Source organism: Eptatretus burgeri, chromosome 13 (genome assembly GCF_056783735.1).
Source record: "Eptatretus burgeri isolate ZD-2024b chromosome 13, Ebu_testis_v1, whole genome shotgun sequence".
Lineage (NCBI taxonomy): Eukaryota > Metazoa > Chordata > Myxini > Myxiniformes > Myxinidae > Eptatretus > Eptatretus burgeri.
This window is the reverse complement of record NC_140973.1, coordinates 23,730,757-23,743,089: the sequence shown is the minus strand read 5'-3', so window position 1 is coordinate 23,743,089 and position 12,333 is coordinate 23,730,757. Positions and strand designations below refer to the sequence as shown.

The 12,333-nt window shown below is 45.8% G+C and overlaps 1 protein-coding gene across 6 annotated transcripts in view; it reads right to left on the bottom strand.

The window, feature by feature from the left end:
* LIN37 (lin-37 DREAM MuvB core complex component) overlaps positions 1 to 11,596 on the bottom strand; it is a 28,697-nt gene extending 17,101 nt beyond the window's left edge. Inside the window, exons 1-2 of one of the 6 annotated variants that reach the window (XR_015050630.1) lie at positions 11,310 to 11,593; positions 7,420 to 7,474 (exon numbers count right to left, since the gene is read on the bottom strand). Coding sequence is in view for 5 of the 6 variants with exons in the window: in XM_085851707.1 (XP_085707833.1) it covers positions 7,420 to 7,453 (34 nt within the window). In the remaining variant the exon portion in view is untranslated. Of the gene's footprint in view, positions 1 to 7,419; positions 7,475 to 11,309 lie in introns of all 6 variants that reach the window. The other 5 variants (XM_085851707.1, XM_085851706.1, XM_085851710.1 and 2 more) reach the window with 5 other exon arrangements.
* Between the last annotated feature and the right edge of the window lie 737 nt (positions 11,597 to 12,333).

Sequence of the window (12,333 nt, the reverse complement as noted above, 5' to 3'; positions counted from 1 at the left end):
ACCACCTCCGGTACCGGAGGTCAGCAGGGTACCAGTGGAAATTGTGCTACTGCTGAGCGAAGGCGGAGAAGGAGACGGGGAAGGCGAGTCCAGAGGCAGTGGGAGAGGGGGAAGGGTAGAAGTGTGGAGGTGAGAGTTGGAACTCTGAATGTTGGGACGATGACTGGCAAAGGGCGAGAGTTGGCTGATATGATGGAGAGAAGAAAGGTGGACATACTGTGTGTACAAGAGACCAAGTGGATGGGGAGTAAGGCTAGGAGCATTGGAGGTGGTTTCAAACTGTTCTACCATGGTGTGGATGGGAGGAGAAATGGTGTCGGGGTAATCCTGAAGGAAGATTATGTCAAGAGGGTATTGGAGGTGAGGAGAGTGTCTGACCGAGTGATGAGTGTGAAGTTGGAAATTGAAGGGGTGATGATGAATGTCATCAGTGCATATGCCCCACATATGGGGTGTGAGATGGAGTATAAAGAAGATTTCTGGAGTGAGTTAGATGAAGTGGTGGAGAGTGTATCCAAGGATGAAAGAGTGGTGATTGGAGCAGATTTCAATGGACATGTTGGGGAAGGGAATAAAGAGGATGAGGAGGTGATGGGGAGGTACGGTCTCAACAATAGAAATGTGGAAGGGCAAATGGTGGTAGAGTTTGAAAAAGAATGGAAATGGCAGTGGTAAATACGTATTTCAAGAAGAAGGAGGAACACAGGGTGACGTACAAGAGTGGAGGAAAGTGCACACAGGTGGATTACATCTTAAGCAGGAGATGCAACCTGAAAGAGATTAGTGACTGTAAGGTGGTGGAAGGGGAGAGTGTAGCTCGACAGCATCAATTGGTGGTCTGTAGGATGACTTTGGAGGTGAGGTTGAGGAAGAGAGCGAGGGCTGAACCAAGGACCAGATGGTGGAAGCTGAAGGAGGAAGTGTTGCGTGGAATTTAGGGAGGTGAGACAGGTGTTGGATGGTGGTAAAGATGGGTGGGATGATTGGCCAACTACAGCAGAAGTGGTGAGGGAGACAGCTAGGAAGGTACTTGGTGTGACATCTGGACAGAGGAAGGAAGATAAGGAGACTTGGTGGTGGAACGAGGAAGTACAGGAAAGTATAAGGAAGAAGGGGTTGGCGAAAAAGAAGTGGGATCGTTAGAGAGATGAAGAAAGTCGGCAGGAGTACAAGGAGTGGCGTCGAAAAGCAAAAAGAGAGGTGGCTAAGGCCAAGGAAAAGGCATATGACGAGCTGTATGAGAAGTTGGATACAAAAGAAGGGGAAAAGGATTTATACCGATTGGCAAGACAGAGGGATCGAGCTGGGAAGGATGTGCTGCAGGTTAGGGTGATAAAGGACGTAAATGTGAATGTGCTGACGAGCGAGGAGAGTGTGTTGAGAAGGTGGATGGAGTACTTTGAGGAGCTGATGAATGAAGAAAATGAGAGAGAGAAGGTTGGAAGAGGTAGAGATAGTGAATCTGGAAGTGGGATGGATCAGTAAGGATGAAGTGAGGACTGCTATGAAGAGGATGAAAAGTGGAAAGGCGGTTGGCCCAGATGGTATACCAGTGGAGGCATGGAAGTGCTTATTAGAGAAGGCAGTGGGGTTGTTAACCAGATTGTTTAATAAAATCTTGGAAAGTGAGAGGATGCCGGAGGAGTGGAGATTAAGTGTACTGGTTCCGATTTTCAAGAACAAGGGTGATGTGCAGAGCTGTGGAAATTACAGAGGGATAAAGTTGTTAAGCCACACCATGAAGTTGTGGGAAAGAGTAGTGGAAGCTCGGTTGAGAGGAGAGGTGACGATTTGTGAGCAGCAATATGGGTTTATGCCTGGAAAGAGCACCACTGATGCGATGTTTGCTTTGAGAATGTTGATGGAGAAGTATGGGGAAGGCCAGAAGGAGTTACATTGTGTGTTTGTGGATTTAGAGAAAGCTTATGATGGGGTGCCAAGAGAGGAGTTGTGGTATTGTATGAGGAAGTCGGGAGTGGTGGAGAAGTATGTGAGGATCGTGCAGGATATGTATTTCTGTCTCTCTCTCTCTCTGTCTGTCCCACCCTGAAACACGGAAACGTTCCTGGGAAAGAATAAAAGGCTTCCTTTTTTAATATCGTGGTATTTTTTTACCACGGGCTTCCACTTGTTTCAGTTTAATCTGCTGAGCATGGGCAATCGCTACCCGACCTCCGCTCTACCCCCACCATGCAGATAAATTGCTCAACATGATCATTCGTTGAATAGTAAAAAGCAAGTCATGGACCAGCAATCCTGAAGGACACTTGCAACTTCCACGAGACAAAAGATACAATGCCTGTTTAATACTCAGATCAGACATTGTCCGTTTCGCAACATTGCATTCTTGTATTGCGAATGAAGCTGTCCAACTGAGAAAGCACATTTTGCTTTGCAGTTTTTAAAAAAATATATATTCTTGCTTCAACACCATCCCTGTCGAATGTTCCATCACGGTTGTCTTCAAAGCAAGACGCCATGTTTATTCTGCACTGATGTGGCAGGCATCATTGTTTCCACATTCAGCGATCGAAAATTTGTCTATTTAGACGTCACCAACTTTGAGGGAAAGTGTCTAACTTCTCTGGACAATCGCTGTGAATCGTACAAATAAGATATGCGTCAAGACCCCACAATACACTAGTTATCGTTTTAATTACGTACACGCGTTACACCACAACAGACACATGATCTTCACCCAATTATTTTTTCCCCACAACATCAGTCATCATTTTTTGCACTCAACTGTTGGGATGAAAGGCGCACTCATTTTGATGAGCTGTTACTGTTCTATTACTCCGGCTTTATTTGACGTTAAACCGTCAGACAAGGAAGTTTTCATGACTTGGGGGTTTCGGAACAATCACAGAGGTCCGACTGACTTTCTCAGGGAAATCAAGACCTTCGCTGCAACCACAGTCATGAACACGGCCGAGCAGTTTAACCCTTGTGACTAGAATAGTTACATTTTACTCCGATCAACGTCAGTCTCACCGCGTGGATATACATAGAAGAAGGAATTACATAAAATAAACCAATTTATTTATCGACATAAAGTCATGACAAAAGCTCTTCCTCGAATAAATGTCAATTGGTTCAAATGACAATCATAAACTGTACTCATCTCGGCTCTTGGCGTCTGTTTCTTAATGAATGCAAACTAAAGCAAGTTGTAAAATAATAATACAAGCATGTACGAATTGTCATCCCTCGATTTAAATTGAGCAAGAAAAAACAAATCCAAATCCAACTTGTATTTTTCGCCAAGTCTCTGCACAGATGTATAAACACTAGAACACAACGGCAGCACAAAAAGGTGTTAAATGTCATGAGCTCCATTAGTCGAACTGCTGACCACTATAGGCCGGTTGCAAAATCGCTGATTGCGAGAGCTGGCAGAGCAGACGAGGCAAGAAAGAAAAACAAACTTTGCAACTCCGTTTTTCTAACACGATGCATCAAAATGCTTGGGGCCAGCAACGCACAACGGCCAAACCACGAGAGAACGCGAGCTCTTCTTCAAAGCCAGAACTCGACGCAAAGGACGGCCCCACGCCTCTCGTTCGCTCGGCAGCGCTCGCTCACACCTGACTGATCACAGATCTCTGTGGTTATGATGATGCCCTTGTCCCTCTCTACCAATATCTCAGACACCTGCAGCTCTGCAACTGAACTCTCACGACAAACAAACTCCCCGCCTGTGATGTTGTACATTTCAAACATAAAATTTGCCCTCTCGTAGCACTACAGATGGCTCGACTTTGTAACGCCAATCTAATCTATTTTCTGCGGTTCTCATGGCATTTACTGAACTTGGCCCTGTCCATTCATTAATATTTCCCATCCAAGACTTTCTTGGTCTACCTCTTCCTCTTTTACCTGGTACTCTTGCATACATTACATTAAGAGCTAACGGAAGGTTTTCTCTGTGGTGAGTTACATGGCCGAACCATTTTAATTTTTCTCTGTGTAACAATCGACAGAAGGGTCTCACTATTGCCAACTTTTTCACCTATTTCATGTTTTATTGAAATATTCGTCCTTTGAGCAGTGGATGGAATTCGTTAAATTTTCCTCTGACATTCAATTTCAAAATTGTCGATGTTCTTTCAGTATTAGCATTCAATGTCCATGTTTCACATCCATATAAAAAAAATATATATATATATATTGCAGAAATAATTGTTCTCAAAAGCCTGATCTTAGTCTTAATTAACTCCGCCACTGAAGGTGGAAGGAGGTTATGTTTTCACCCCTCTCTGTCTGTTTGTGCATAGGATATCTCAAACAGTTGTGGGCAGATTCAGATGAAATTTTGGGCAGGTTCGGTGTGTGATAAGGAAGAACTGATTAGATTTTGGTGAAGATCCGGATCCAGATACAATAATTTTTAAAGTGATTCTTCACCATTGAGAGATAGGCCAAAAACGATATCCCAAAAAGTTGTGGACTGATTGAGATGAAACTTGGTGGACAAGTTGGGTGTGTGTGACAAGGAAGAGTTGATTCAATTTTAGTGAAGATCCGAATCCAGATCTGAATTTTTTTTTTAAGCGATTCCTCACCATTAAGAGATTGGTAAAACCAATATACAGCACGATATCTCCAAAAGTTGTGGACGGATTCGGTTGAAACTTGGTGGACACGTTGGGTGTGTGCCGAGGAAGAATTGATTCGATTTTGGTGAAGATCTGGATCCGGATCTGGATACGAGAATTGTTTAATTTCTAAAGTGATTCTTTACCATTGAGAGATAGGGCCAAAAACTATACAGACACTCCTCACTTACCGACCGACCTGTTTAATAACTGTGCGGACTTACGACCAGCTCTCCGACCAGTCGGTATTGTACGCTGTACGAGAACTTTGGTTGTGGAAACGGCAGCGCAGCGTCTCAGCGTCAAGCATCCCATCTCCCATCACCCTTTCTCAGTCTGTCTCGTTCCCGCAGTCGGTCGGTATTCACTACACTAGCGTTCGCAATCTCCAAGACTACATATTTCGTCTATAAATTTGTACTTTATTGTGCACCCCATAGTACAAGATGTCGGTGAAAAGGAAGAGCATGACTTCACCTGGAGGAAGCGCCAAGAAACAAAGGAAAGCTATCGATCTTGAGATGAAAATGAAGATCATAAATGACTATGAAGCTGGTAAGAAAGTTAAAGCGATAGCACGTGACTTGGAGCTGGCGCACTCGACGATCTTGAAGGATAAAGATAGAGTGGAAGAGGCAGTGAAAGCATCGACAGGATTTAAAACCATAATAACTAGGCAGCGGAAAGGCCTCATTCATGAAATCGAGAGATTACTGGCGATCTGGTTTGACGACCAGATACAAAAAAGAATGCCAATGAGCCTTTTAATAATTCAAGCCAAAGCACGCAGTATCTTTGAGACTTTGAAGGCACGCGGAGGCGAAGAATCGACAGAAATACTTACGGCAAGCCATGGATGGTTTCAACGGTTTTGTCGGAGATTCAACCTGCATAATCAGAGTATCAGTGGTGAGGCGGCAAGCGTGGACGTCGAAACAGCGGAAAAAAAATTGTTGACCAATTTGATGAAATAATTGAGAAAGGCGGCTACCATCCAAAACAGATCTTCAATGTGGATGAACCCAGACTTTTTTTGGAAGAAAATGCCTGAATGCACCAATGGATATGCCTCCACCCACGTTAGATAGCAACCCATTGTTAACGTTTGATCTCAAATGAAGGTCCCATGAGAAAGAGAGCTCAATATAATATAGAGATAAGTAGAAGAGAGAACACATTAGATGCTTCTAACTTGAGTTATGATCAGCAAAGGGCAAATGACCTTTGACCTGTTGAACCCAAAATTTAATAGATTCTTCTTTGTATCATCATACATATTTGTACCAAGTTTTGTCAAAATCCTTCAAGTAGTTCACAAGTTATCGTGATAACAGAAATGTGAAATCTGCCGCACGCGCGCACGCACACACTCCTTTAGCTGAGAAGGCAAAAAAAAAAAAAATGGAACAGTATTCGGTAGAGCGCATACCTCCACCAGACTCAACAGTACGTTTTGTATCCCACTGATAGGCAGGATCTGGATTCAGACCTGAACCAAAATCTAATCGGCATGTTCAAGCCACCGAACCAACTCATCCACCTAGTTTTGTCATAACTCGTCCACAACTTTTTGAAGTATCGTGCAACATACTGGTTTTGGCCCCATTATCTCAAAGGTGAAGAATCGCAAGATATTTAAAGCAATCTCGAATTCGGATTCGGATCTTCACCAGAATGGAAGACGTCGTTGCCAAACACCCAACCGATCCACCAAGTTTCGTCCGAATCTGTCCACAACTTTTTGAGATATTGTGTTATATATATTGTTTTCGTCCAACCACACAATGGAGAAGAATCGCTTTAAATTCTCAGATCCGAATCCAGATCTTCACTAAAACCTCATCATTTCCTACTCGTCACACATCTCACCTGTTTACCAAGTTTCGTCCGAATCCATCCGTAACTTTTTGAGATATTGTGGTATTGTTTTTCGCCCTATCTCTCAATGGTGAAAATCGTTTTAAAATTCTCAGATCCAGATCTGGATTTTCACAAAAATCTAATCATTTTGTCCTTGTCGTACACTAAAAACCTCTCCATCAAATTTTGGCTGAATCCGTCCACAACTTTTTGAGATATCCTCTTCACAGACAGACAGACAGACAGACAGGGGTGAAAACATAACCTCCGTCCACCTTCGGTAAAGACAAAGAAGGAAATTGTTAGAGGTCACGCACTTTCAAGGTGTGCGTCATTCGAAACAGACCCCTCTCCACCTGAGGCTGGGATGATGTACGAAGAAGGCTTCGAAGTGATGTTGAAGGTAATTCAATGAAGTATCGAAAAACTTTCATTACAGAAAGCCCATCTTGAGCTCGGATGAATAAAGTTTTGAATATTTTAAAACACTGAGCAATCAGAAAGTTCAGCGGTGTCCGGTGTCAGTCATTTATACATCACAATTAGTTTTCTATCCAAATAATTTTTGACCACAATAACATGGAATAAGTATATTTTGTAATACTGTTGGTCTTGAAAATAAAGAATTTTTTAAAAAAAATTCCCAATCAGACACCAGGGGAAGTAATGTGGAGTACTTGACTCCTCCCTCATTCGTTCTGAGCATTACCAAAAAGTCTTCATTGCTGGCACAGAAAGGTAAAAACATTTTGGGTGGTTTAGGGACAGGAAAGTTGCTTTTTTGTGTTTTTTTTATTTAGGTTGAAGCATCGATCCGTCTGATAGCCCATCGAAACGGATATGACCGGTTAATAAGAGATGAGCACGGGGAGGGGGGGTGAAGCAAACACGATACGAAATCAAGACCAACACCGTCAACAAACCGACGCAAGACGACGTCGTGTGTACGCCGTCCACTTACCCGGCTTTTCAACTTTTACTTTCACATTCGCCATTGTGCGCTGCAGCACCCGCACCTAACAGCACCCAGCACAAACAACGCCTTGTTAACAACAGGAGTGAGTGAAATCACCAGTGATTGGTGAGTATTGCAACTTGCACAAAGGTCATGCCTCAAAACAAAGGCCTCATCTTCACTCTATTGTGTGAATAACGAAGCAAATTCACGGCATTCACCAACTCGGTCATCTTTTGTCTCAATCTGCTCATTTAACCTTCAATCCTGGAAGCAAACAATCATAAAAAATAGGGGCAATACCCCCGGGCGCTCACCTGGTAGACCGATGATCCTGAGGAGGAAGTCAAGGTTGGATGGAATCAGTGAAATGTACGAACAACGAAATGTTATAGCAAATACCTGCTTTGGGATGGGGGGGGCAACCCCCCTCTCTCTCCCCCCTCCCCATAAACATCGAATTTTTAAATGGCGTGAACAAACTTTGGTACATCACGGGTGATGAAGGTTGTGGCGAAGTTTCATCGAAATTGTGTGTCGTGAAAACTGAGACTCAACATCGTCTTATTACAGAATATAAGGGTGGTGGACAAGTCTGCTTCAGTCGTGCTAAACATCCGGATTCTATTTATTACCGATCATCAAAATTACTATTTTAATTAAAATTGAAGTACATACTTGAAGTGCGGGATATCAGGTGTGATGTATATAATTGAATTTAAGGATTTGGGTGCAGGGGAGGGAAGGAGGGAGGAAAGGAGAGTTGTTGAAAGAGTGTGGGGGGTTGCAGAAGAGCTAGGGGGAGGGGAGTGGATGAGGAGGAGAAAAGGCTCTGTGGTGATGGGTTGAGGAACAGTGGGGAGTAATAAGAGAAGGGCAGAAGGCAGCTGAAGATTTAAAGAGGTGGAGTGATGAGATGGAGGTGAGAGGGCAGGGGAAGGAGGCAGTTTTGTGCATGCGAGGGGGGCAACTATGAGAAGGGTGAGTGAGGGGGTGAATGGTGGGAGAAGGGCGAGTGGGGAGAGTTGAGGGAGAAAGGTGAGGGGAGGCTTGGAGGGAGAAGAGTGTGATGGTTGCTTTGAGAGTGAGGGGTGAGAGGGGTGAGATGGCACTGAGGTTGGAAAAAAAAATGATGATTGAAGGAAACCGAACATTCATAGCAAACTGGGGTTTTTAATCTTTAGTTCGGAAATGCAATAAAAGACATTTCTTGATGGATGTAATAAAGGCGAATTAAGAGATTGGAGAGAAGAAACGCTGTAACAGTTGGGTTTTCTAGCCAAGGTATGAAGGAAAGGTCGAATTGAGAGCAGTCGGTTTAAATAGACAAAGAGTAGTGAATTATGATACAGTAATGAGAACCACACGTGTGAAAGAGGAAGATGAAGCATTATAAGAGATCGTTTTTATTATAATAATAATAATTATTATTTTTTTGAGAGTTTTCACCAGATGAGGTCATGGAAAGGTTGTGGAAAAAAAAATCATGAGGTGAATGGTGAATTTGGATCGGTAAACGCAGAGTGAAACTGAGGGGTCGATGACTTGAAGAAGTTCAGTCATTCAAAATCTTGGGCCTCGGTATTATTGGGCAAACCACATTTCAAAGTTGGCCTCCAAAGCCAGCCGTCAACTTGGCATCCTCCATCATTCAAACTCCTCCCTGAGCACACCTGAACTCTCATGTACCTGCAAGGCCTTCACCTGCAGCTTGATGGAGTACTGCTCTCCACTCTGGCCTAGCACCCCTGCTTCACCTTGCTGCTGTGGAAACAAAGGCCTTCAAGATCATTGGAATCTTCAAGCTTTGAAGGCAAGTCCATGGGTCTGCCACTTTCCCATCACAGATAGGTCGCTGGTCTCTCCGTCTTATTCCGCCTGCTTTCTGGTCTTGCACCCTCTTCATTTTCCATGCTATGACCCCCCCAAGGCAGTCCACCATCAACCCCCTTCTGGTGAAACTCCCAAAATGCAAGATCAATGCTCCCCTCCAATCACTCATTCCTCTTCTTTGCCACTTATGGAACAAACTTCAACATTCTCTGAAATATCATTCTTCCTTTCAAGGAGTTTGCTTCCCGTGTGAATCCTTCTCTCCCCCTCATTCTCCCACACATCTCTCACTACTTGTGCAAGTCGATAAGTTCCCCAATCTCTTCCTGCTGTTCCTTTTGTTCTGATCCGTTGTGTGTTCTCACTTTTCTAGGAGCCTCGACCTTGTACGCAAAAATAAACTTCACTCAAATCCCCCAAAATAAAAGGGGAGGAACTGTGCGGTGGGAACATGACTTTGCTAAGATTTACCTGTGAATGTTATCGCTGTCAAGGGGCCTTTCGAAAAGAGCATGCCAGTGTGTGTCGGTACCCTGCCCACATACCAAGGTCCCATCCTAATCTTCTTGGGGTCAGCAGCGCGCACACACACACACACAGAAACCCACACACACACACACACAGAAACACACACACACACACACACACACAGAAACCCACACACACAGAAACCCACACACACACACACACACACAGAAACCCACACACACACACACACACAGAAACCCACACACACACACACACACAGAAACGCACACACACGCACACACACAGAAACCACACACACACACACACACAGAAACCCACACACACACACACACACACACACACACACACACACACACACACACACACACACACACACACACACACACAGACACAGACACAGACACACACACAGACACAGACACAGACACAGACACAGACACACACACAGCCACACACCTACACACACACACACACACACAACTACACACACACACACACAAACCTACACACACACACATACACACACACCTACACACACACACTCACACACACACCTACACACACTCACACACACACAAGCCTACACACACACACAAACCTACACACACACACACAAACACACACAAACCTACACACACACACACAAACACACACACACACAAACACACACAAACCTACACACACACAAACCTACACACACACAAACCTACACACACACAAACCTACACACACACAAACCTACACACACACAAACCTACACACACACAAACCTACACACACACAAACCTACACACACACACAAACCTACACACACACACACAAACCTACACACGCACACACAAACCTACACACACACACACAAACCTACACACACACACAAACCTACACACACACAAACCTACACACACACACAAACCTACACACACACACAAACCTACACACACACACAAACCTACACACACACACAAACCTACACACACACACAAACCTACACACACACACAAACCTACACACACACACAAACCTACACACACACAGAAACCTACACACACACACACACAAACCTACACACACACACAAACCTACACACACACACACCTACCTACACACACAAACACACACACACACACACACACACACACACACACACACACACACACACACACACACACACACACACACACGACCCGATTTACAAATGGCCATTCAGGGCAGGTTATCAGGACTTTCATGACAGGTAAGACTGTTATTTGACGTCATGGTCCACGCAGGTACAATAAATAAATAATAAAACGTTTTTCCATTCCAAAAGCGATTCGACAACACGATGAGGCTCCAGGAGAGAGGGAGGGCACTCACACCGATCGGACTGAGAACTAGGAAACACGGTTGGGATCCCAAGGGGAGTAGGCCGCCAAGCGTCAGAAATAACTCTAAACAAGATAAAAACCCGAGCGTGACGCTGAGAATGGAGGGAGAAAACTTGTTTTTACCACAATCCGTCGCGACACACGAAGGAAAGAAAGCTGAATGAAGGGGGAAACAGTGTTCGAGTGAGAAAAAACTTTCCTTACCCTCAACGACTTCAAAACAAGCCACCATTAGAGGCGGGACTGTAGTTTGAATGGGGATCGCCGATTGGCCCGCGTCAGATGACGCGGTGCGGTGTGTGAGATCACGTGATGCACAGAGACATCATGGCATCACTTTGTTAATACCAGAAAACGCTTTTCATTAGGAAAAGGAAGGAAAATCTCAAAACGCTTTAAAATTGAGGAAAAGGAAATGAAAAAAACTCAGTAAAAGGATAAGAAATCACAAGGAAACTTGGACACAGGAGGGACGTTCTGCACACAAGGAGCTTCATGAAGATCGGGCGGGAATGAAGGAATGAGGAGAACTGGAGGTTCTGTTTGTGTTTGAAGGGAATCAGAAATATTTTAAAATCTACATGTACGTTGGAGTAGGGGGTGGGGAGGGGAGTGGGGGAGGGGAGGGGAGGGGAGTAGGGGAGGGGAGTGGGGGTGGGGGAGGGGAGGGGAGTAGGGGAGGGGAGTGGGGGTGGGGGAGGAGGGAGTAGGGGAGGGGAGTAGGGGAGGGGAGTGGGGGTGGGGGAGTGGGGGTGGGGGTGGAGGGGAGGGGAGGGGAGTGGGGGTGGGGGGGGAGGAATGGGGGTGGGGGAGGGGAGGGGAGGGGAGTGGGTGGGGGAGGGGAGGGGAGTGGGTGGGGGAGGAGGGGAGGGGAGTGGGTGGGGGAGGGAGGGGAGTGGGTGGGGGAGGAGGGTGGGGGAGGAGAGGGGAGGGGGTGGGGGAGGAGAGGGGAGGGGAGTGGGGGAGGGGAGGGGAGTGGGGGAGGAGAGGGAGTGGGGGTGGGGTGGAGGGGTGGCGGTGGGGTGGAGGGGTGGGGAGGGGCGTGGGGTGGGGTGGAGGGGTGGGGAGAAGAGTGGGGGTGGGGTGGAGGAGTGGGTGGGGGAGGGGAGTGGGGGTGGAGGGGAGGGTGGGGGAGGGGAGTGGGGAGTGGGGGAGGAGAGGGGAGTGGGGGAGGGGAGTGGCGAAGGGGAGTGGGGGAGGGGAGTGGAGCGGGGGGAGGGGAGTAGGG